At 43.9% G+C, this 26,170-nt stretch overlaps 2 protein-coding genes across 3 annotated transcripts; one reads left to right on the top strand and one right to left on the bottom strand.

The window, feature by feature from the left end:
* The first annotated feature begins 423 nt into the window (after positions 1 to 423).
* LOC117772722 (SH2B adapter protein 2) lies at positions 424 to 21,439 on the top strand. Of its 2 annotated transcripts, none has more exons than XM_034604086.1 (9): positions 424 to 651; positions 9,718 to 10,666; positions 15,753 to 15,854; positions 16,116 to 16,207; positions 16,536 to 16,636; positions 16,735 to 16,896; positions 17,012 to 17,214; positions 18,168 to 18,342; positions 19,781 to 21,439. In XM_034604086.1, exons 2-9 carry the CDS (start codon positions 9,749 to 9,751, stop codon positions 20,113 to 20,115), a joined length of 2,088 nt encoding a protein of 695 aa, XP_034459977.1. In that variant the 5' UTR covers positions 424 to 651; positions 9,718 to 9,748; the 3' UTR covers positions 20,116 to 21,439. The 2 variants fall into 2 exon arrangements, with proteins under 2 accessions (XP_034459977.1, XP_034459978.1); XM_034604087.1 differs by lacking the exon at positions 19,781 to 21,439 and adding an exon at positions 18,796 to 19,740.
* Positions 21,440 to 23,310: 1,871 nt separating this feature from the next.
* dnajc30b (DnaJ (Hsp40) homolog, subfamily C, member 30b) lies at positions 23,311 to 25,810 on the bottom strand. Its single transcript, XM_034604088.1, has one exon. It carries the CDS (start codon positions 25,744 to 25,746, stop codon positions 24,577 to 24,579), a length of 1,170 nt encoding a protein of 389 aa, XP_034459979.1. The 5' UTR covers positions 25,747 to 25,810; the 3' UTR covers positions 23,311 to 24,576.
* Positions 25,811 to 26,170: the final 360 nt, after the last annotated feature.

Below are 26,170 nucleotides of genomic sequence, written 5' to 3'. Positions count from 1 at the left end.
AAACAACGTAACATCCGATTCTGACGCAGCACCACTGTTCACGGCTTTAGTTACTATTGCCTGTAGTTGTACATTTATTTTTAAAGAAATTTGCAATCAGCAGATAAACAGAATTATCGGATAAATATAAAGAAAATCTGCATGGGACAGCAAAACCTCTGAAACTCATATTTGTTATTTTCAGGAAGCCTCCAATGAAATGATTGGAAAATTACCATTAAGTACTACAAACTGAAAAGTAGTTATCAGAGTAACCAGAATCTGCATTGAAATGACCAAAACCCACAGAAAGACATTTGTGGCCCCTTTGTCACTCGCTCTTCTGAACTCTGGGGTTCCCAAACCAGTCTGCATACCACATTGGAGCTTTATTCTGAAGGTTGGAGCCGGATGTCTCATGTGTCCTCTGTGTGACTTGTCAGTGGTCTGTGAACAGAGCAGGAGACAGAGCAGCAGCACAGTGCGTCGAGCTGAGACATGGAGGCAGAGCTGCTCCCATAAACCAGAGAGGAGGAGGAGGAGGACGCATCAGATGAAGAAGAGGGAGCTGCATGATGTGTGATCCTGGGGAGTGAACATCCTCTCAGCAGAGCCTCACACACACGCACGCACACACACACACCAGCGTCATGGAGCCAGTCCTGCATTGAGGTGAGAGCTGCTGCTGCTGCGTGTTGTTTCAGATTCAGTGCGCCCTGGACCGGAGTGACGCGCCGGATCAGGTGTGTTCTGCAGATGCTTTAAACGCGCTGCTGATGTGAGCAGAGACGCGTCATCATCGTGGTTTGTGGAGGAAAACAACAACAAACCTCCAGGTGCTTGGGGGGGGGGCAGAGGAGGCTGCTGGTGCACGCGCCTCATCCCCTCACTCAGCCTCTGCGTAAAGATCGGCTTTCACTGGGGCTAGAGAACAAGTGCGGCTGATGGCAGCCGTGCGTTTTGAGGTGTTTGGCCGTGGATGAGGCTTCCTGGGGGGGGGGCTTGTTATGGAGGATGGGTGTAAAGGGGCTTTTCTGATAATCCATTTATTAGCCTTGAGGGGGTAAAGTCTGGTCAGTGTCAGGGTGGCTCAGGGCCCGGATGTGATGGGATGGGACGTGCAGGCCCGCTCCAACTGACCCAAAACCAGTGTGCCGACTCGTGACCGCGCACGCAGGCTCCCATTCATCGCCTCCTCCCTGGACCAGGATCTGTCAGCAGCCATTCAGCAGGAAGCTGCTGCTGCTGCTGATTCCCATTCATGAAGTCCAGTACGCAGCCTGCACAACGATCCACTGTTGGCTTTAAATAGGCTCACCGGCCTCCGATAGGCCTGTTCTAGGCCTGTTATTGACTTTCTCTCATGTGTCTTTTTCTACTTGCTACTCTCAGTTAATATGAAGCTTAATAAGCCCCATTATACCAGGACATACAGTCTTATTCTGATAATAGTCACATGATGCTACACTGGATTTAGTGTCAATTCTATTCTATTCTAATAGGACTGTTGTTTTGTGATATTTATGCCGCATCCCTAAAGTGACATTTTACTAAGATGCAAAAATTCTGTCTCTAAAAGTTCAGTTTCTCAGACTTGATCTCAGCTCATAATGTCAATGATAATGTGGTAATCTGAAATCCACTAGAGGCACATGGGGTTTGACGGAATCACACGAAAACCCCACAGTATAGTGTCATCCAAAAACGTGTCATAAAGACATCACTGTAATATTCTGATAATACTCCCATGAGGCTGCACTGGGTTAAGTGTCATTTTCTAAAAGGACTGTTGTTTTGTTGTTATGTTTCTGCAGCATTCCTTTTAAAGTCAAATGGTGCAAAGAGTCACTAAAAGTTCAGTTTCTCCCAGTCGACCTGAGCTCGTGTGCCAAGTGATGCTACACTAGCGAGGCTACGTGCACAGACAGAATAACAACAATACCCTACAGTGTAATGTAATCCAATATGTTGCTGCAAAATATGTTATATTCAGATTTAGAGCTGTAGAAGCCTCTTGGATGAGAGGTGTTGGCTAAGTTAAAATCCTAATGTGTTATAAAGGCCTTTATATAATATTCTGATAATACTACAAGGCTACAGCGGGTCTGGAGTGGTTTCTTTGTGATATTTACTCAATGTTCAGTTTCTCTCAGTTCCTCTGTGCTCATAATGTGCAGTGATGCAACACTAGCGAGGCTACAGAGGGTGGACAGAATAACAACAACACCCTACAGTATGGTGTAAATCCAATACGTCGCTGCAAAATGTGTTATATAGTCAGTTAGAACTGTTAAATGAGAAGTGCATTGTCTTCAAAGTAACTCCTGATGTGTTTATATAGACGCTCACATCACTGTAATGATCTGATAAAACTCCCATGAGGCTCCCTGACACTATGTTGTGATTTTATTTTGCTGTAATCAAAGGAAATGGCTTATTATCCTCCCTCTCCTAAAGCTTATGTTTTATAATACTCCTAATCAAGATGTTGTTTTGTTGTAATAGTTAAGCCGCATCCCTCTTAAATCTTAAATCCTACTCTAAAAGTTAAGCTTTTCAGCCGGTGTGTAGATAGACACAGCAGGGAGTGGACAGAATAACAAGAACCCCCACCACACAGTGACACATCATTCACTGTAGATCTTTACATCACTGCAATATTCTGATAAAACTGCTCTGAGGCCACGTCACATCTCTTGTGCTGTGATTTTCTATATGTAATTAAAGGCAGGAGTTTATTTTATACTATTTATTCCCGGTATTCTTCATCCAAGTTGTTGACTAATGCAATAGCAATAGAGGGAATAGACATTTTACACACTACCCAGGCTATAGACTATATGTTGTGTGTGGAGTGGACAGAGTAACACAAACACCCTGCAGACCCCCTGGAATATAATTCAATCCAGCTAATTATGTAGTAATGCAGTAGTATGATCATAGCAACCGGCCTTAGTAATACTATGTAAGGCTCGTTTTTGTAGTAAGTTGTTGTTAATGGTGGACCCCCTCAACTTCCCACAGTACCACTGATTAGTTATTTATATACTGGACCTTAAGATTTGAAGTATCCCTACATTCATACAGCATTGATATTTACTATGAAAATATTTCTTTATCAATATGTTGATTCCATCTTAATATATGATCAGTTTCTCAGTTTCATCAGGACAATTTTTTTTTTAGAATATATTGTTTTCAGTACAATACTAATATACATTTCTTCATTAGGTTCAATTTAGTTTTCTAAATGTGGATTGTAATCTTAATGCAAATACAGTTTTTTTAATTGGAGCTGAAATTAACCAAAACAATTTTAAATTTTCTAGCTCATTTTCATTTGTGAGGATTTACTCTTTTTCTTTGTCTTATGTGATAATAGACTGAACATCTATATTAAGTATTTTATTGGAAATTGTGTCATACATATTTCACTAGATTGGCTGATCTATGTTAATCACAAACATAAATACCGATTGAGTACAGGTAGTTTCACTCTGTGATGCTGAATTAAAACCTCATCAATTCCAGTGGGCGACACTCTCGCTGCTCACAGACACACAGACACACACACACACACACACACACACACACACACACACACACACACACACACACACACTCGTCTCTGTGAGAGAGGCCTGTGGTCATCTGTGAAATTAGTTAGACCTGGTGGGTGAGAGGCAGGAAATGGAAGTCAGTGGCGGTATGTGTGTCTCCCACGCGCTCTGTCCTTTATCACTGGCTGCCATATGGATGCCTGCGCTCACACATTGTCACTGTCCACCAGGGAGAGAGCGAGAGAGAGTCAGTGTAGCTGCTAGTAGAGGACATGCTAATGAATGTGTTTAATATGTGTGATGAGGTGTTGCTACGTGCAGCATCACGGTGACTGGCGAGCGCTGTTCGGTTTGTTTGTGTGCAGTTACAGTGCGGTGATGAGGAATGTCTGTCCTCGACATCCTCTCACCGTCTGGCCCGTTATCTCTGGTTACCATCCGTCTGCGTCTGAACACACAGGTAACTTTATGTCGCCGGGTGTATCAGTGTCTGGATCAGGACTGTGTTACTTCCATAACGTCTGAGACTGGTGGGACTGATCGAAACTCTCCAGACGCCGCTCAGTCGCATTAGGCAGGGACAAGGTTATCAGAGCCCGGTTAAAGGTCACTGATCGGCGGCTCTGAAGTGGACGGATGAAACAAAATGTGGACAGACGTGGGTGGAGGTCTGTTACTGCTGACCCCATATATCTGCTCTTTCTCCTACTTCCACCTCTCTATCTCCACTCTCTCCCTCCTGGGATCATTATCTCGTGTCTACATCTCCTTTGCTTTTCCTCCACTACCATCATCCTGTTTTTAATTGAGATGTTGAGCTTTGGTTTACATACGGTAGTTTCATTCTTTCTTTGTTGGCATCGTCTTGCACAGACACACACACACACACACACACACACACACACACACACACACACACACACACACACACACACACACACACACACACACACATACACACACACACATGTTTGTACTTCTTCCTAGTGAGGACACTCATTGGCATAATGCATTCCCAAGCCCCTTACCCTAACCCTAACCATCCAAACTAAATGCCAAGTCTTAACCCCCAAACAGTCCATTAAATGGGGGTCACAAAGTGGGGACCGGCCAAAATGTCCTCCCAAATGTACTTTCCCAAAGGGTCCTCACTCCGTAGTTTGTAGGCTCACACTGGTCCTCACAAAGACAGCTGTGCAAGAGCAAACACACACACACACACACACACACACACACACACACACACACACACACACACACACACACACACACACACGCACACACGCACACACACACTCGCACACACACACACACACACACACACACACACACACACACACACACACACACACACACACACACACACCTGGATGTCTACTCTGATAACTTCTGACTTCTCCAGGTGAGTCAGTTCCCCTCCTGTGTGTCTGTCGGCTGTTGTTTCTGTCCTCCTGCAGTGGAGCAGCAAAACTAAACAGACATGTGGATTCATGTGGATTTCTGCATCGCCTGATTCTCTGCTTGGTTTCAGTATAGCCAGTTCAACTAGCATCAGTATTTACTCTCTTACAGTTACTGTACCCAAAGTAAAACACAAATATTGGAGGTTATGTTTTCATAACCGTTTGTTTGTCAGTTACCAGGATTATACAAAAACTCCTGAACCGATATCCATTCAACTTCGTGGAGGGGCGGGGCATGTATGCCTGATTTAAATCTTTAATAACGACACATAATCCATGGATTCAGGTAGAGTTGTGTATTTGTGTGTGTTCTCTGCTGTACTGTACTGGGTGTGCTGCCAGCTGTGTGCTGTGCTGTGGAGCAGGCTAATCTTAGTAAACATGGCTGGGCCCAAACTCCCTGGGGTGGGAGCACAACATCACCAATCATCCACATCAGCCAATCACAGAGAGCGTGCTTCTGGCATGAAACTGCAACGGCAAAGAGCAACGTGTGTGTCTGACGATATAGGAGTCTTTTAAACAACATGTACAGTGTTTATCTCACAGAGGTATGTGTACACACAGCTTTAAAAACACAAATCTTTGCACATCCGGCATTCTTGGCCAGGATGTCCTTTCCTCAGTAGCTACTACCAACAACACACAGTATCAATCAGGCATACTGTATGTGATTCCTGGCTCTGCACACTTCAGTCCTGTGAGGGCCCTACACGCTACACCAGGCGGGCGGATCATGTACGATGTGTTTTGCAGGCTGCAGCTGATTGCTTCTCCCCGAGCAGTAATGTCTCTTTCCTGTCCTCCCCAGTCAGTTTACTGTTACAGACACAACTCCCAACCATCTGAAAGAGATATCAGCCGCGCTCCCCGGGGTAAAGAAGTGGGAGGAAGAGGGGGCACGGCGGTGGTAGATTTCTACAACAGACGGGGAAGAGGTACAGGAAGGAGGAAGGCGTTATTGAGGCCTTAAGGGATGGAGGTTAACAGTGTAGATTCCCCACAACTCCCCTCGTTGGACCTGGAGCAAAAGAACTGAGGGGAGGTGGGGGGTGTGATGGTGTCTCTGCTCATTCATCCTCTCGCTTTCTTTACGCTCCCCTGGTCTCCTCCACCTCCACACACTCACTGATTGTTTCAGCAGCCGGTCCTCAGAGCAAAAACATGACCCCCTCTACTACTACTTAAAGTAAGAAGCACATAAATATTAAGAGTGAAATGTACTTAAAGCACCTGTAATATTTTTTTATGAATATATAGAAAACATTGTGTGACAAGGGTCACGTGAAGTGATGAAACTGAAACTTCATCGTGACTTACAGTTCATTGTTTTGCTTTTGGTTCACAGCAGGCAGCTGTTTTCAGTGAGCTCTAAAAAAAAACACTGATCACAAACAGCTCACAGACACATTTAGCAACTATAGCCAGAAAACAAAGTGGAGCGATTAGCCGCTGAGGAGCCAGACATTTCCCTGGGGAGTAGGTGGAGACCAAAAACAGAGATAAAAGAGAAGGAATATTTCATCAGGAAGTTCAATCAATGGTAATATTGCTTCATATCTGCTGAGCATGCAAATAAGAATCTGTTCTCTTAGAAGTTTACTGTATTGTCTTAAAAAGGTGAAAATATGTAACTGTTTTTTGCTGCCACCAAGGGCCAAAAAAAATCAGTATAAAAAGTAATCTTTTCCCGATTTATTTTACACATGATATTATTAGATGTGATGCATTGATGTCAAAAACACCATTTTGTTGTTTCAGCTGGTTGACGTTAAGCTAGTTTAATTAGCTCTCTCAAAATAACGTTATTTTTAGATATTGTTTAAATTTCTAAAACACACAGTTTTAAATCATTTTAAATTGATCTTGTTTGTGCATTATGACCACAAGTAATCAACAAATGTGTATTTCAACATAAACACGTGGTTCTGGGTAGATCTGCCCCCTGGTTGCTAGTGCTGGTATGGCAGGCTAACTGTAGCTTAGCATCGCTTACATACAACGTCATCTTGAGGTTCCACAATTTTTCCATATAGTATGATCAGAGATTTGATCATTGTCCCTGTGGTTGTGAACTCATCATCATGTTGTTGTTGATGTTGATTTTCTCGTTTCCAATTGACCTAGATTTAATTTTCAATCAGTGCATGTGACGCTGTGTGACTCCTGTCGGACGTGCGGTGCAGCAGCGACACACACGTTTAGCTTTCTCTCTCTCTCTCTGCCAATCATTTTCGGTTTCTACCCCTGCATGCTGCGCAATATGTCGTCTGCTTCCGTCTGCTGAGCCCCAGAATATCCTAATGCTGTCCACTTCCTCCAGCGTCTCGTGGCTTGAGTTTCATGCTGACTCGGTGAGTGGACGTGTGTGTGTGTGTGTGTGTGTGTGTGTGTGTGTGTGTGTGTGTGTGTGTGTGTGTGTGTGTGTGTGTGTGTGTGTGTGTGTGTGTGTGTGTCTGTGTGGGCGCGAGGCGTTCAGTATCCTTGAGAGAGGCACATCCTCATCTTTGCAGAAGGGCAGGAGTTTGAGAAATGCACCTCACTGCTTGCTGTTGTTCTTCTGCTGAACGAGTGGAAAGTTGGCCCAGGGCAGGTTTTTAAATAGCTGAATGGATATTGACACACACACACACACACACACACACACACACACACACACACACACACACACACACACACACACACACACACACACACACACACACACACACACACACACGATTATTGTAACAAATGATGATGGGGATTAGCAGTTTATCTTGGTTAGGGAATGAAGTGATGGATATGAATGAAAGGGATTTTACCTTTCGTTTCATACATTTATTAACTTTCTTAATAAGGAACTCTTAGTTAATGATTTATAAGTTGTATAGAACCTTCTCCGCAGCACATATCCGTCACCTGATGACAGGTTATGAAATCACTCCCATCTCATAACATGAGGTAGAACATGCAGATTTATTATTAATCTCTAATCCCACATTTCCTTTACTTTATAGTGTCTCTATCCATTATAGTGTTCCTCTGAAATTCTGTCACCAGCTCTCAGCATCAACAGTTCTGTGTGTCTGTGTGTGTGTGTGTGTGTGTGTGTGTGTGTGTGTGTGTGTGTGTGTGTGTGTGTGTGTGTGTGTGTGTGTGTGTGTGTGTGTGTGTCTGTGTGTGTCTGTGTGTGTGTGAGGTAGAGAGATGACCTTAGAGATCGTCCTTCAAAGAGCTGTCTCTTGTGTGAACTTCCCCTGATCATCTAATCACTTTATCATATCCACTCTCTAATCTGGCATATTGTTTGTTCCACATCTGTGAGAGAGAGGGAATGAGGGGAGAGAGAGAGGCTTAATTCAGGTGGAGATATTTTTTTTCCCCTGCACTAATCCTTTATGAAGAGACAACCCAAACTGATATTCTGGGAAATGACAATAAATCTGTTTGCAGGAGAAACTCCAGGAGGACACCCTGCAAATGTATAAAATGTGCATGTTGGCGTGTTTTGGTTAAAGAGTACACTTTCTAAAAAACATTTGAGCGCGTGTTGTGAGTACACCCCCACACAGACGTCACATCTTTTTATCTGCGTGATTTACAGACATGAATAATCAAACCAACGTGTGTTTGACACTTTTCACTGATGCTGTCTTGTGATGTGCTGAAGCAGAGAGAGATGGGAGCGTGGGGAAAAGTGCTTGGATGTTGATATACTTACTCTACAGTGGTATGGCTCTATGTGTCAGGGCCCCACCGCAGACCAGAGTGCAAAGAGTTTTATCAGTGATGTGATGTGGTTTGGCATCGGAGAGGGAGGCAGAGCTGAGGAGTGACTCATTCAAACACACACACATGTCGAGGAAGAGGGGGATGCAAGGATGAGTGGACAAAGAGCGACTGTGGTCTTAAAGAAATACTGTACGGGACACAAAGAGGAGACATATAATACATTTTTGTTTGAATTAAAAGATGCTGTTAATCTCATCTGACAGATACGTCATATAATCTATAATCAGAGGTTGTCAGAAACTAATCCGATTTTGTACCTGATTAACAGGTTTGGAGATAATTGGTTTTCAAAGGATTGATACCTACGTGACACTATACCTGTGTTGGGAAAAGTTTAAAACAAAATCTAAATAATTAAGAACATGTTACGACTTTTGGTGACATTTTTATTGGGGTAGGGCGACTTAGACCTGGATATGGTGTTGGAAGAGAGAAGATTGGGGGAAATTTTAAGGCGAAACCAAATAATTGTGACATAAAATTTGTACTTAATTTTACTGATAAACACATACAAAGACTTAATTTTTCTTCATGATATCCATCCATTCATTATCTATACTGCTTATTCTATAGGGGTCTTGGAGAGATGGAGCCAGTTCCAGCCATATTTGGGCAAGAGGCTCGGTACATCCAGCGTATCAAAGGGCCGACAGACAGAGAGAAAAAAACATTCACACTCACATTCACACCGATGGTCAATTTAGAGTTTCCAGTTATACTAACCCCAATCTGCATGTCTGTGAACTGTGGGAGGAAGCCAGAGTACCACTGTGCTGCTTTTTCTCCATGATATAAATATCAGACACAAGCTTGTTCAAAGTCTGTTTCATTCTTTTATATTTTCTTATTTGCACCATCACATATGCAGTTGCAGCTGTTGTGAGTCTACAGCAGGTAGTTACACTCTGTACTAACACTTCTCTCCTCTTCCTCCTCCCCAGCCTCTCCTCGGTGGGTTGGCATGGCCCAGTGATGAACGGAGCGGTGGTGCCCGGTAGCCCGGAGCTCTCCTCCTCGTGCCCACTGCCTGACTGGCGAGAGTTCTGTGAGCTCCATGCTCGAGCCTCTGCTGCAGACTTCGCTGACAAGTTCCAGCGCTTCTTGTTGGAGAACCCGTGCTACGACTCGCCCGGCGCAGATGCGAGCTTCTCACAGCACTTTGCCCAACACTTTCTGGAGTGCTTCTCTGCTGCTGTGACCCAGGCCCGGGAGAACCAGGCGTCCTCGCCAGGAGAGGACGGCTCCAACGCGGCACCCAAGTACAGCATTGTTCCTTTCCTGGGAATCCAGGGCTGCCCATTATCCTACGGTCACGACCTCTACCAGAGACGTAAGGACGCTGGGGCTTCAAGTGAATCCCTGGACAGTATGGACAGCGGAGGGGGAGGGATAGATGGGGGAGGCAGTGGCACCCCTCGAGGCCCCCAGCCGGCCCACAAGGTGTCTGCTCTGGGACAGTCTCGCAGCTCAGAGGACGTTTCAGTCAATCACCCAAAGGCTCGCTTCAAGAAGGGCTTCTCCCTGAGGAACATGAGCCTGTGTGTGGTGGATGGGGTGAAGGAGATGTGGCACCGACGGGCCTCCCCAGAACCCGACGCTCCCTCTGGAGCCAGGAAAGCTAACGGTGGAGGTGGAGGTGCAGGAGGAGGAGGTGGGGAGGCTGCAGGGGGAGAGAGGTGGTCCCAGAAGCTGCGGCTTCCCAGGGGTTCCCAGGGCCACAAGGCCGAGATGCTGGAAATCCAGAGGGAGGGGGTGCTGAGGTACATGGTGGCTGATGACACAAACTGTATGGGCGCCGCACAGTGGCAGAAGTGTCGCCTCCTGCTGAGGAAGACGAAGAGGGAGGAAGGAGGGGAGAGGTTCCTGCTGGAGTTCTACGTGCCACCCAAGGTACACAAACACACACAGACATGGAGGAGCAGATGGGCTGAGGAACACAAAGAATGAATGAATGAATAAGTGAATACACTGCGGCAATGACATGCACCTAACAAATATTTTAATTATCTGTCAGTTGATTATCTTCTTTTTTAATACATTTCTGAAATAAAAGGTAGTGAAAATGAACATTTGGTTCTAACAAAACTTGAGGTTTTCAATTCCAGTTGTCAATAATAATAATCAATCAATTAATCGACTAAAGATTGCATCTGTAGATTGGCTGATCAACAGAAATGTTGCTGCTTTTCTCTATTTCATATCCCTGTAAAGTAAATATCTTTGAGTTTTAGGCAGTTTTTTTTACGTACGCTTTTTACCTTTCACCATATTTTGCAAATTATTATTTTTTTTATCTCTGTCAAAATCCTTACAAGTTTTTTCCATGAATCAAACATTAGATCTCACAGCCCTTCAAAAAACAACAAAAACTGTACCTAATTACCTAAACCTAATTAACACATTCCCCCAAATGTTCACGATTCTTATAGAAAACATGTAGTCCATACATCCTTTATTTAATGTCCATGTTTTCATCTAAGTATGGTCCTGTAATCTTTGGGTGGCTGAGGCTCAGGAAGAAGAGCCGGTCGTCCGCTCACCAGAAGGTTAGTGGTTCGATCTGGATGCCAAATTGACACTGAACCCCCAAATTGCCCCTGACAGCTGTGTGGTAGAAAAAGTGCTGTGTGAACGGGTGAATATGACTCGTACAGTAAAGCTCTCTGAGTGGTCGATAAGATGAGAAAAGCACTGAATGATCGCAGTCCCTCCGGTTACCATGTTGTTGGACAGTGACGTCTTCTTCTTCTAGGTTAAGTGAGGAGGTCATTTTGTGCAGCCGCTGTTTAAAAAGCAGGAGGCCGAGCACATTTCCTGTTGAGCAGGACAAGATTAGATTAGAGTTGAAACAAGAATTGGCACCTGAATCAATAATGGAAATAATCATTAGTTGCTTCCCAACATGGATCCCAGATATGGATCGGCCTGTTAATCCAGTCTCTCTGACCCTGAGTGACACAACCTTTAGTTGAACCACACACACACTCACACACACTCACACACACTCACGTGCATGCGTGCACACCTCACATTTTTCTGTATGGGATTTCCAGATCATTGCCCCTGACCTTAAGAAGGCCACGAGCCTGTGCAGCTGAGTGTGTGTAAATCTGCCACCGGGCTTTGATCGTGGCTGGTGGGAATGTGAGAATGGAGGGGGGAGAGGGGTAAGGACAAGTGGGAGGCAGACGTGGGAGCAGGGGGAGGTGGGGGGGAGGGAGCTGGTTGAGAAAACCGGAGATTGTGTGAGGGAGAGAGAGAGAGAGAGAGAGAGAGAGAGAGAGGATTTTCCATTGATTTCTCTGAGAGTAAGGGATCACAAAGTTTCCCTTTCGTGCGGAAAGAAAGAAATAAGTATTGATTGTTTTTTTTGTCTCCGGTAAACTGGCCGCGACGACAAAATGAAAACAGGAACCGAAATAGTTTTGTGAGTCACTCAGAAACTGCCAAACTCAGTTAGAGCCACAAGGGGAACATCTAAAATGAAATGTAATGATTGTGCTTCAGCAGTTTCATCTGTTATGTTCTACACATGGGGAAATGATTAGCAGCTATGGACTGGGCGGCGATGAGGAGAGGCTTCAGAGCAACAGCCACAGCCTCGACGGCACATTAATTAAACGCACACATCTCCACAGGCCTGGCCTGCAGACACGTTCCCAGATGTTTTATCACTGCCATCCTATTCAGCTCTTACAAATCATAATAGTACAGAGTCAACAGTGTCGGAGCGATAAACGCACTCATAAAATCTCACTCCAGCCCGCTCCTGGCTGCCTGGTTCTGGCTCCCTGTCAGGGTTATCAATCTGCCGGCTGCTCAGGGTGGCGGAGGCAACACACTGCGGCGTGCTAGCTGCCTGCATCATGACACAGCAGCAGGCCCCGAGACGACCCGCTCTCTGGACAACACCAGCCACCGTAACGTAGAAGGAAAACATCAGAGGAATTATCTCTGATCCTAAGATAACATCACACAGTTTAAACTCAAGTAAAAAATATATCAAGTAGAATAAAGATGCAAAAAGCTAATGACTAGTTTTACTGTTGTTGGTTTGTTTTTTTATAATTTCCCCAAATTACACTTGAGCTGCACTTGAATATCACTTTATCTTGCACATACATGTGTTGAGATCAAGAAACATCTGGATCATTATCCAGATCTCTGCATTATCTCTTGAAAAATTCCCCAAAATGTCGATCTTGCAATGTTAAAGAAGGTGATTAAAGTTCCTGGATCCACACCAAATGTTAATGGATTCTTTCTTGGCCAACACCTCCACGATGTTTTTAAAATTGGTTCTGCAGTCAGTGGAAATTATTCCCTGAAAAAATAAGTGGACTGATATTTATGAGTGTGTGCAAATAAAAATCCAGGTCTAGTGAATTTAAATGTGATTTCATAGGGGGCCTGTTTGGGTTTTCAGTTCCATCATTAAACCAGCTGAGAAAAGAATCCAAGAAAAACTGACTGGTCTTTAACTTGACTTTAACTTTAACATACAAGGGATATTCTCCGTCTTGTCCTATGCTCTAAAATGGAACAGTTTTAAAGGGTGGATTTCCTCAAATCTGAAAAAGTCCTATTTTCTTGCTGGTATCTCTTGTGGTATCTAGATAGTTTGGGTTTTAACTGCAGAAGCTTGGAGATATTTTTCTCTCAGTTTTCCAGTTTGTTTGCATTAAATGCACTAATGTACTAATCTTTATGTTGATATCAACAGTAGATTATAATAATGATAATGTATGTTTGGGTCACTTATAGTGGATTATCACCCGATTGTTCCGTTCCCGTTGTTATGGTTCAGTCTCACAGCGCTCATCAGCATAGTTTCCAGACGCAGTACGCAGCTGTTTTCACCAATGAAAAAAAATAAAAAAGCCCAAAACAAACTCTAAAAGCTTATTTGACACAACCGGTCCAGCACCAAACTGGAGATGGACAAAGTTAGCAAGGAGCAGGTGAACACAGAGGAGCATTTAGCGGCTGATGAGCCAAACATTTCCACCGGGAGTCGATGGACATAAAAAGGCTACAGAGAGAGTGTATAATGAACTTCATGGAATGAGGTTTGAGACCTGCTGCAGCCACAGGTTCGATTCCAACCCGGCCCTTTGCTGCATGTCCTCTTCACTGTCCATCCACATTCACACTTGTACTCTCCCATGATGCATTTATCAAGTGGACACAAACCTGACTTTGTGAATATGAATGTTGCTCAGTGTGTTCAGAGGCAACCAGATAGATAGATAGATGCCATTAGTGATTTGTAAGCACATATCATTTTGGTTTTTCGAGTGAAGTAACCCTTTAGAAAGATTGACGTTTAATAGTGAAGGTCTAAAGGTTGAATTTTCTACAAAATTATTTATTATATACGTTTCTATGTAATAATATATATATGTAGACACTGTGTCATGTGCACTGGTTCATACTGGTGTCTACCGACTAAATGCTGACATTGGGTTTGTGCTTCCAAAATTAGAGAGGTACAGGAAACGGCCCAATGCTTTAATACAGGAAGTGGCTTGTGACATCTGATCCTGAGAAAAGCATTGTGGGTGTGGACGGCAGCCAGCAGCACAGATCAAGATGAGAAGCGTGTTACTCCAGACAGATCAGCTGATAAGCCTCTGCCAGACCATCAGTCAGCCTCCTTCTCACTCCGTCTCCCCTGACACATAGAAATAAATTTGTGCAGCCACACACACACACACACACACACACACACACACACACACACACACACACACACACACACACACACACACACACACACACACACACACACACACACACACACACACACACACACACACAGCCTCAAACACACTCTCTGGGTCTGTTAAGATCCAACTCTCTGCAGAGGGCAAACTGAGGCCAGGCTGTTTACCGTGTTTACCGTCTTGTAAACTCTTCGTGTTTTATGTTTGTTAGTCAGTCAACAGGAATAATCACTGAGAAATGCAGCACTCAATAAGAAGCTGCGTAAAAACGGAGCTGTGGAGTCGTTTCTTTTAGGTTGTGCCATGTTTGCTAAACTCTCTTCTGGTCTTTTAATATTGGCAGGAGGATTTCGTTAATTTCTGCTACGGATGTGCCAAGAATTCCGACTGCTCGTTTCCCCTTAATTATGATTGTGTAAAGAAGTTTGAGGTTTAGGAGAAGTTGGGTGTGTTTCACACTAAAGACGTCCTAAATAAAGAGAGGTAGTATTTAAACCTGTAACCACTAACTTATAAAACTATGTAGGGTTATTTTTGTAGTAAAATAAAATGTTTCCGAGGTGCAGTTGCTTCCTTAAGGGTTTAATTTAGCTTTTGTGACGTTCTGTAGGGTAGGAATGATCAAAACAACAAGTATAATAATAGAGAACTACAAATACCAGCCTGCGGTTGTATGCTTCCGCCAGCCAGAGCAGTTTCAGCCCCTCCAGGTGTTCCTGAGACATTTCCTTTACAGTAATATGAGGTCACTGTGACCTTTGCCCATTGACCTCTGAAATCTAGTCAGTTCATCTTTGAGTCCAAGTGACGACTGGTCAAATTTGAAGGAGATCCCTAAAGGTAGACTTGACATTTCATGTTCAGGAGGCTACTGTGACCTTGACCTTTGACCTTTGAACTCTTAATTCTAATCATTCGACACAGGTCTATGTGAACATTTGTGTCAAATTTGAAAGGACTCTCTTGAGGCATTCTTAAGATAATGTGTTCACAAGGCAAAACGTATTTTGCGAGGTTACCGTGACCTTGACCTTTGACCATGAAAATCTAATTAGTTCATCTGTGACTGCAACTGAATGTTTGTACCAAATTTGGAGAAATCCCTTTTGCCTGGATTTATCTGAGGGTTTCAACCGACCAGTGGGGAACCTGCGGGAAATGCAACACATGACAGATTTGAATGTTCACACAAAGTAAAAACCTCACACTGTTAACCTGAGCTTCTATGTGTCTGTTTGCTTTGGTTCTAGTCCTCAAAGCCTAAAGTGAGCATCCCTCTGTCAGCCATCGTGGAGGTGAGGACCACCATGCCGCTGGAGATGCCTGACAAGGACAACACCTTTGTTCTGAAGGTAGAAACAACACAAACAGCTACTTTTGCACAGCTGCACCTGCATGAGTTGAATAGCATGATGGGAATAACCCATTTTCACAACATAGAAAATAGAGCTTGAAAAGTTGATGACAGCTTTATAACAACAAAACAGGTTGCTGGAAAATGAAGTAGCCCATGTACGTGCTGAGTTTACACTGGATTAGTGTTGTTCTGTGCCATGATGTGGTCGTTTGAACTGAGCTCAGTGTGTGATCGCACTGTTTGGCTGCTTCCACAGGTGGAAAATGGGGGAGAGTACATCCTGGAAACCATTGACTCGCTGCAGAAGAACTCCTGGGTTGCTGACATTCAGGACTGCACAGACCCGGGGTAAACCACCAGATAAATATTTGCTGTTGGCTGAAGATGGAGAGAAGGGGGAATAGGGTGGATGGGATGGAGGGAGGGAGGGAGGGGTAACACACACAGTCATTAATCATCAAATTAGTGGAGTTTCTGACAGGTAGCATGAGCACAAACACGGGCGAGCTCGCACCGCTGACATTCCTCCACAGTCTCCTGGGTCAGTGGACGTCAGTCGGTGCAGCCCAGGATGTAAACAGACGGATTATTTGAGTCTGTGTTTGTAGGACGAGGATGTATCTCGAGTTGTGTGTTACGTTCTTGCGGTTCTCCTGAGCCTCCTGCTTGTGTACAGGGACAGCGGCGATGACATCGAGCTGGCGTCGTGTCCTCATGGTCAGGCCTCCAAAGACTGCTCCATGGTGGCCTCCTGCAGCTGTGAGCTGCTGTCTGAGGGTGAGCACAGACCGAGCAGCACACACTGTCCCCTAAGAAGGACAAAGTCAAATATTTTGATTCAAACAAACATGTTAATACATAAAAAACATATTTAGGGGTGTATCGTGCTCCAGAGAGGTCGTGCCCTACAGCAGCAGAGCATTACAGCGCCCCCTCAGTCCGCTGCAGGGAACCCCCCTTCACCCAGCACCCATCCCACATGCCTTTAGAGCGCTTCCTCCAGTCTCCTGAGGCCCAGGCCTGCAACTCTTCTGCAGGTAATAACAGAGACATAGGATTTTTCTCTCTAGGTTATCAATCTCCAACCAGCTGAATACACACATACATGAAAATAAACACAAAACGTGAATTTATGTGTGTGACTCTGCTCAGGTTGCAGTGAAGGTGCAAAAGACTTGGATGGCGATGCCAGCCTGGCAGGTTACCCATGGTTCCACGGTACTCTGTCTCGCGTGCGTGCAGCCCAGCTGGTGCTTGCAGGCGGGGCCAGGAGCCACGGGCTCTTTGTGATTCGTCAGAGCGAGACACGGCCGGGCGAATACGTCCTCACCTTCAACTTCCAGGGCAAAGCCAAGGTCAGTCGATTAGAGTCACAACATTAAGTGTAAATTAACTCAGAGAAAGAGGGATGTTAGTCTCTTGTATATATATATATGTACATCAGTGGTGCAACTAATATATGTTTGATATTATTTCTTCAATTGATATTTTTTTGTTAATATAATAAAAAATTTGATTCAAGATTCACAAACTTTATCATCATTTAAAATTATAAAATGTATCATCCTCAAATCAGATTGTGCCTGTTACAAAGATTTACAGAGGAGGCTATACAATAAAAAAAATAAAAAAGTCACAATATAATACAAAATACAGAAATAAACAAACAAAGTATAAAATAAAGTAGATAAAATAAAAATGAAATACAAGTAAACACAAGTTGAGTTGACCTTACAGTAGCAGTAAAGTCACTGATGTAAGTATGAAAAATCATATAAAAAATATTAATATTGTACGGTGTATTAAAGTTGCATGTTAAATGTGATTTTAAGGTGACATGATGAATTTAATAATAATTTAATATTTGATATGGTTTATAAAATATCAAACGCTTGCTCCCAGCTGCAGTCTGGCTCTGCAGCCGTGTGAATTTCCCTCAGACTTGTTCTCTTGACATTTGGGATGCGGCCGCTGCAGCTCACAGCACTGACCAAGTTGCTCAGGGTCTGGAAACGATGCCGTAATGTCAATGTTTTGTGTTCTCTTATGTAACGTGATCCCTGCACATCACATCCTGCCAGCCGGTAGTGTTGAGGAAGTGTCAGCTGCCGCCTCTTCCTCCAGTGTCACCCTTGGCATTTCTGTTTCTCTGCTCCCACAGCGAGACGCTTGTCAGTTAATGTCCCGACCTCTGACTCGGCCTGTCTGTTTCAGATCGTAATTGTGTCTCACACTGAAATCCTCTTTCCTTTTTGTTTTTTCTGCTCTCTTTCTTTCCCTGCTCCCTCTTTTTCCAACACTTTCACAGCATTTGCGCTTGTCGGTGAATGAGAACGGGCAGTGCCACGTCCACCACCTGTGGTTCCACACTGTGTCGGACATGTTGAGACACTTCCACGCCCACCCAATCCCCCTTGAGTCTGGGGGCTCAGCTGACATCACATTACGCTCCTATGTGCAGGTGCAGCGAAGCTCCACCACAGGTACACAACGGACAAACTTCAAACTACTCAGACATCACATATAAACTTAAAGTCATCGATTCTGCTCAGCACTTTCTCACATCCTTAAAAGATGCTTAATCAGTGCTGGAGAGGTCAAACCATTTGGACTAAGTGAAGGGTCCTGGAAACCTGGGTTGTGTTTGGTGGAGCTGTGCAGGAAATTAACTGAGGTCACCAAAGTCCATGTATTAATGTATTAATAAGAAAATCAAACCTGTGAGTTGTCCTGACTCCAACAGGTACAAGAAAACTGACTGGAGAGTGAGGAGGATGTTAGTCAACCACACAATGATAAAATGAATGATGGCTGAATTCCATTTAGCTGCTTCTGTTATCGCTGTCACATTATCATGTCTTACTGGAACATTGGAATGGATAATGTTGATTGATAATGTTTTAAGTAACCTATGTTTGTGTCTTTTCTGCTATTAGAAGTCCAGTAGAGAAGCTTCGGACTATTCCTTATTTAAATTTGAAGGTATAAGATTATTTACAAGAAATTAACTTTAGTTTTGATATGAATACAACAAACAAGTGATGGGAAAATTATTTGACTGAGAAATGGACCATACGCCATACAGTTTTTGCTGGCTTGCTTGGTTTGGTCTGACCAATACCTTAACATATGTTTTAAAAGTTTTATGTGCATTTTTTCACTGAGTTGTAGCATTTGCTAGTATCTTGTAAACGCCTCAGTTCATATTTTTGACTTGCAGAGATTGGGTAGAGTTTGATGGTCGTTTTCTCGGGTCATAGAATAATGAAGTGAGATTAAACTACCAGAATGTTAGACACATTGATGGATAGCAGAGGTTTGTCCGTACAGATGGAGGAAGCAATTCTACAACTCAGTGAACCCCCTACCCACACACACACACACACACACACACACATACACACACACATACACACACACACACACACACCAACACACCAACACTGCTCCTGCCCTCCGCTCTCTGGCATGAAATGAATGCCCTCCTGTACAGGAGAGTGAGGGGGCGATTATACCGCAGGAGTTTTGCATGCAGGCCGAGACTCCGGCCCCAACCCACCCTGGTGGTCACAAAGAGGCCCTCTGTTTTTCCCAAATGCTGGACCTACACAGACACATGCACTAACTCCCACGCACATAGAGTAAGGGTTTGATTCAGGGCGTTTAAAAGGCTTTATTGATACACTGGTCAGGCGTGTCTTTGGCACCAGTGTTGTCGGTGTTATTGCCCACCAAGAGAAAGGATAATAAAGAGGCCCACACTGCCTGTGTTTACATGCTGCTCTGTGAAGGAGCTTTTTGATCACAGCTCGCAAGTAGAAAAAACTAAACAAAACAATCATCAGCTAAACAGATAATTCTATATCATTCAGTCTGTGTATTTAAACTATCTATTTCTTCTTCTCCCATGACATGCTAAAGATGTGACTGTGCCTCCAGTCCCAACCCCACCCAGGGATACAGGCTGCCGGACAGATTCGGCCCAGCCAGCCCTCCACCCCCCCGGGATGACAGCGCCTGCGGGGCCTCCCCCTGACACCCCGCTCTCATCGAGCACCTCCTCATCGCCCACCACCCTTCCCTCCCTCTCCCGCAGCGACCCAGGTACTGGAGGAGGAGTGGGAGGAGGGTTACAGAGCCGGAGCACCAGCTCTGAGCGTCTGCTGGAGGCCTCTACTGGGGCATCCGAGGACTACCATGACGCTGATGGGACCCGCAGGGCCCGAGCTGTGGAGAACCAGTATTCTTTCTACTAAAGCCACCCAGGGCTGGGTTCAGTCATGTATTTTCTGGACTGGATGATGTGCAGAAAGTCGGAGGTGACATGGGATGTTGAAAATGATCCAAATCACAGGATCATCCGTTGTTTTGTTTGTTTCAAGGCAATTTCCTGTTTCTCTGATCTGAGATAGGGGACTAGATCATGCCAAACCACGTGTCTATGCTGATAAATCCCTCAGGCTCTTTCAAATTTACTTGTCAAGGGACGGGAGTACACAGATGTATAGAGGGCTACAGGCAGAACAGAGAGGTTTAGATGTAGGAAATGCAATGGCGAAGATAAACACAGGCGGAGAAAGCAAGAGGAAGTCATCTAGTGGGGTCGTGTTGCTTTGATTCACCTCTTCTAACCACTTCCTGTTCACTCTCGCCCACACTTCCCTGGGAGCAGAGCCCGTGTCACCACTCCGCTGAAGGACTGAGAGATTGAAATGACCCTGAAGAGATAGTCCCTCCCTTCAGAGCTCCCGAGAGCATCCAATTGATGTTTGTAAAGCTGCTTCGAGTCTGTCCCGGATATCCTCACTGTCCCCGTGGGGTTTCCCTACAAAGTCTCTGCTCTACACTAACATCAGTGCAGCAATCATGGGTGTGTTAGTGTTAGCTCTGGGATGTTTTACTGAAACGTGTACAGCCTAAAGGGTCTTAGTGCCTGACAGTTCCCTTGGACTTGAACGGATTGTTGCCTATAGTGATGAAGCGGAGGATGTTGACAAATATTCACAACGGCCCATGAATTAAACGCAGGCGATTATTTTACTCATCGGTTTCTGCTTAAAGCACACCGATCACACATATCTCTGCATACTGAAAGGGGATTCGTTCTCACAGTTATGTTGGTAGCTGCAACATACACGCAGGTGGTCATATTTTGAGTTACAAATCAGTTTCAAAGCGTCTAATACAAGTTCAGTCCGTACGAATATGGCGGGGTGTCATACTGGGTTATTTCTATGAGTGTGTGTGGAGTCCAAATGTTTTTCAATGATCGGTGTGCTACAGTAGTGTTTCCAAAACATGGTTTTCAGGGTCCCTCTGTCTGATGCTGGTTCTGTATTCAAGCTCATCATATCGATAACCTGTAGATTAGAGATGCTGTTAATGTAGGAGCTCACTTTGAAGTAATGCCTTGGAGATATTATTATACCAAATCCAGCAGAGGGGGGGACTTGAGACGTGTTTGTTAGGAAGGTGACAGTATTGTGCACTGTTTGTGAAGCCTGCAGGTGAACGTGTGGCTGAACTGGAACAGTACAGTTGGTCAGATTAACAGTACTAGATGGCCATGCTTGAATAGAAAAATGTACGTAGATGCATTACATCACTCTCATGTCTGTCACAAATATGTAGTTGTGCGTAACATAAAGATTGGAAACAGGGGTATGGGCACAGCTTGCCTAGCACTGTCTAACAAAATCCATTGACCACCACCACCTCGCGAGCTGGCTTAACAACCTGTATTTCATTTGTTTAGTTCGTGTAAAACCAAATCACATTACACAAAATGACCATCACCGTTTTGTGGTGGTCACGTGCCCGACTTCGAGGTCACGACCATTTGCCAGGCGGCCAGTGAAGATTTCAAGCTATTACCTATTCCAAGAAATATTCCAGCGTATATCCTATTGTAAAATGATAACTTGTATTTAAATTGTTTGTGCAAATGAAACAAACAAGCCAGAATGTGGGCAATAGGTCGGCCTAGATTTAGGTATTTTGGATGTTCCAGGCTAGCTGGTTTCTCCATTTAGCTAAGCTAGATTAGCTGACTCTAAAGCAATAGCTAATTAACACGTATTTAATTTGTTTATTCCGTATAAAAGTCAAAGTGCAAAAATAATCACCACATCTGTCAATAGAATGGCATATATCCTCGTAAAATGTTGATTTGCAGTTTTTACACTTACATTTGAACTCATTAAAAACAATAAGTAACGTGTTAGTAATTGAACCTTAGAGGTGCTGTTAGGTAGAGTTTCTTACTTTTGGACAGAGCCGTGCTAGCTAGTGTCCCCATTTCCAGGCATGGTGCTAAGCTATATTAGCTAGCTGTTAGCACTAAGTTAATGTTTGCCGTACAGATATTAGAAAGCTATCGATCATTCATCTCTCAACAGGACAACAAGTGACTCCCTTCAAATCACTGCAAGCAGCTACAGTATTTCAAACATATGCAACACTTTAGTTCAGTCGGAACAAACATATCAAGACTCTGCGTCTGTCTCGTCAAGCATGGCCATGTAGCTTCCAAGGTGAAATTTTGATTGAGTGGAGCAGACAAAGCAGTTCATGTGCCAATTTGAATCCTATTTTTGAAACATATTTATTCCTCGGCTGTTGTAAATGACATTTTTTCCTATCGAGTCTTATTTATGTAGAGTTGATTGATTCTTCTTGACGAAACATCCTCAGTGAAACCCGTTTGTCGCAAAACAGTCCATCTCACATATCACAGATTGGCTCACGTCTCCCTTTTATTTTCTTAACACTTCTTAAAGCTGAATTTTTCTGTTGTCTGAGTGAGTTTTGAAGAGTCTGTGCAATTTTGTACAAAGTGATGTACTTGACATACTACTTTATATTTCTGTGAATAAAATATGAACAAACAATGTCATGTTTTCTGTAGTTATTCACTTGTTAATATCCCAGTCTGAGGATTCAGGCTGAAATGTTGGAGATTAAAAACTCATAATTGTCGCTTTGCAGGGATAAACTTTTCTTTCTATTACTTCATTGAAGTGTGAAACATTAGTTTTCTACTGTTTTAGGTTGTGTTTAATAAAGCAGTCAGGTTATGTCCCATAATTAGGCCATATTGCAAACACACTTTGAACCGTTTTAAATGTATCTGACAGCCAGTGAATCAGATTAAAAGATAAAAGTATAAAGTGTTTTACTTGAATTGACAACTGATCCCATATCGACCTGGTCTCAATTGTCAGGTTTTCAGAGAAGCTGGACAAAAATAACCTGTGTTAATCTATTAGCAGCTGAATGAGACGCCCTGAACATGCATCAGCATCACCAAGGCCCCCCCAAGCCTTCATCTGTGACTTAGACATCATTTGAATGAACACAGACGCCCTCTAGAGGTCAGTTTATAACACTTAAAAAAGGCTAAGTAATTGCATATTTACTATGATCACTGATAAATAAACATTAAAACGAAGAAAAATAAATCAATTTTATTATATCTGTTCAAATACAGTTTCTGTAGGACAAAATAAACATTTCTAATAACATATCAGACATGATGTGGCATCCTGTATGTACATTACATACATTGATTGGCATATTTCTACAGGTAGTTAAGTACCAAAGTGTTGTTTAATTTATAAATAGCACACAATCTTCAGTTCAAAGTAACTGTCTACATTGAAGAACCAGTGTGAGGAGGTATTATGCGCTGTCCAGCATGCAAAGTTAATTCTTCTCATCCTTGTACAGTGTTTGGATGAACAGATTGAAGCTTCCAAGAAAGACATTGAGCTTCAGATTTATCACTTGTCACCTGTTAATCAAAGTAAATGAATCAAAGGGTTTACATAACACCTTAACAACTCTTAGAACAGTAGTTGACTTTTTACATATGCAGGTTTTCTCCAGCAGAGGTTCCGGCATGGGGGCAAGTGTTTACCAGGTTTATAATAAAATGTTGGAAAGCAATGAAATATAAAATCCACAGGGTGCATTTGAAAAAGAGCTACATGCTCAAAATCAACGCAGGAATAAATAATTTTACATCTTGCTATGTGATCTGCAGATTTCCAATTTCTAGTTATATTTTCTGTTTTTTAAATTTATTATACGTTTCTGGGTAGGTGTTTATGTGTTAACACTTTTTTTTATCCTATCCATTTGTATGTAAGTGATGGAAGATACAATCCACAGTCATTATTCTGTGCAACTATGTTTATCTGACAGCTGTAGGGGGCTTCGGCGGCCTGTGTTAGAAACATCAAATGATAACTTTGAAAGTCACAGTCATACTTTTTTTCCCCCTGGGTTGTTTACATACTGAGCTTCAGTGGACATATTAAAACAATTTTGTATTTAACGAAAAGACTTTGAACCAGTTGATTTGTCCAACACAAACTGCTGCAGCATCATATTTGCTGCAAATTAACATCAGGAGGGGATCTCCTAATGGCCGGTGTGAACAGGAGGAATGATTACAGTAGGAAAACCTGTTTGTGTTCAAGTCGGCACCTGAATTTTTAACACTAAGAACTTTAATACACTGAACTTGTTGCGATACGTTTTGTGAGAGACTAGCTTCAGAGCCAGCCTTCACTTCCTCCTGCAACATAATCCTCTTCCACTGTCAGAAACTGTGCAACACAAGCAAAACAGTCAGAGGTAGCCCCCTCCATCTCTTCCCCCCCGGAGTCGTAACATGTAACCCCAGAGGGCCACGTGCGCTCGCTGCTTCTATTTCAGGGCCTGCTGAGATTCACAAATATCAACCCTGCCAGTGCCAGCAGCATCACCACACTTATCTCCATCATCTTCCCCTGCCTCCACCTGCCCAGATTCTGCCTCTGCTGCTCCTGCATGCGCTCCTTCCTGGCTCTCATTTCCCTCTCTCTCTGCAGCTGCTCGCCGTAGTGAGCCTGATAAAAGGCGTCGAAATCAAACATGGTCTTCCCTCTGGCCTGGGAGAACCTTCTGGCTGTGTCTTGAGGCCTCTGCTGCGAGGAGGCAGTGGATCTGCTCGCGGCCTCTTTGAACGACGGCCTCCCTGCACTTTGGACGTCTGCCTGGTTCAGGAAGCCCCGGTCGTACTTCATCCTCAGGCTGATGTTGCCCAGCACGGTGTAAGCCTCGCTGATCTCAGAGAAGCGCTGGGAGGCCTCCTTGTTCCCCTGGTTCTTGTCGGGGTGGTTAATAAAGGACTGCTTGTAGTAGGCCGTCTTGATCTGGGACTGCGTGGCACCAGGGGTCACTTTGAGGATATCGTAATAGGCCGTCCTGCTTCTGTGCAGAGGAGCATCCTTGAAGCTCCTGTCGCTCCTCCAGCTGTAGCTCCTAGTTGCTGTGCATGGGTCAGGTTGTAGTTTCAGTCGTCTCAGTCTCTGTGCACAGCCCGGCCTCTCTGATTCCTGCTCCGCCAGGATGAAGATGACAGTGCAGAGAGCTCGGAGCTGCTGATGAGACCTGAAGGTGTCAGGGCGGGTGGAGACCGCTCCTCTGGACCAGGGTGTCATCCTACAGGGCAGCAGCAGGAGAGGAAGTGGTCCTGCAGGGTGGTACAGGCTTGATTTCTGAGCCTGGACCCTCACTAATGTATGAACAAACCCAACAAAACGTGATGAATCCAGCTCTAAGGACATTGGACAGAGCAAACGTCTGTTAACTTGTTGCTGTTGACTTCTTATCCCTCTGTGAACTCTCTCTGATCTGAGTTGTGCAGCTCTGCTCTCTGACACCGGCTGATCCTCACGTGGATCCCGGTCTGACTCCTCCTTCACCCGGCTCTCACTGACGGTGCAGTTCACCAGCAGAGATCCGGGGCCTTCGCCGGTGATCACGGGTCGTCTGTGGCTGTTCCTCAGGGCGGACAGTCGGTAAACTCCGCCGCCCAGCTTCAGTCCGACCTCTGCCATTTTCACCGAGAACGGACCATAGGGGACCAGGCCGGAAAAACAGCTGCAGCATCCGGCGACGTCATTCGAGGAGCAACCAGTAAGCGTCAATGTTTACAGGAAGTACTTTCAGTCGACCAATCATTTCACAGGAAAAAGGTTACGTGTAGATTTCTTGTATAATAAATCTTTTTTTCCCACTAAACTTTACCACTGAGTCTCTAAAAGCTTTTTTTAGTTTACTAATGGGCATCTTGTTTTTGTACAAATTAAATGATTTTTTAAAAATAAGTTTTTGTGTGCTCACCTCGGTTATGGGACAATTATCTCAATCATTTGAAAAAATTAAGATTTTCGTGTTTAGCTACTAAGGAAAAAGACAACAGAATCAAACAATTAAGATAAAAATTGTTGATAAAGATATTTTATTTCTTTTTAAAGAATC

This window comes from Hippoglossus hippoglossus, chromosome 13 (assembly GCF_009819705.1).
Source record: "Hippoglossus hippoglossus isolate fHipHip1 chromosome 13, fHipHip1.pri, whole genome shotgun sequence".
Taxonomy (NCBI): domain Eukaryota; kingdom Metazoa; phylum Chordata; class Actinopteri; order Pleuronectiformes; family Pleuronectidae; genus Hippoglossus; species Hippoglossus hippoglossus.
Note: the sequence above shows the minus strand (reverse complement) of the source record. Positions and strands in the feature narration are given on the sequence as shown.

Bases quoted from the DNA above. Each gene is read 5' to 3' on its own strand.
- LOC117772722 (XM_034604086.1), top strand. From the start codon at position 9,749: ATGAACGGAGCGGTGGTGCCCGGTAGCCCGGAGCTCTCCTCCTCGTGC. The intron at 16,637-16,734 runs GTGAGCACAGAC...AAACATATTTAG, and splicing joins CTGTGAGCTGCTGTCTGAGG to GGGTGTATCGTGCTCCAGAG. The intron at 17,215-18,167 runs GTCAGTCGATTA...ACACTTTCACAG, and splicing joins ACTTCCAGGGCAAAGCCAAG to CATTTGCGCTTGTCGGTGAA.
- dnajc30b (XM_034604088.1), bottom strand. From the start codon at position 25,746: ATGGCAGAGGTCGGACTGAAGCTGGGCGGCGGAGTTTACCGACTGTCC.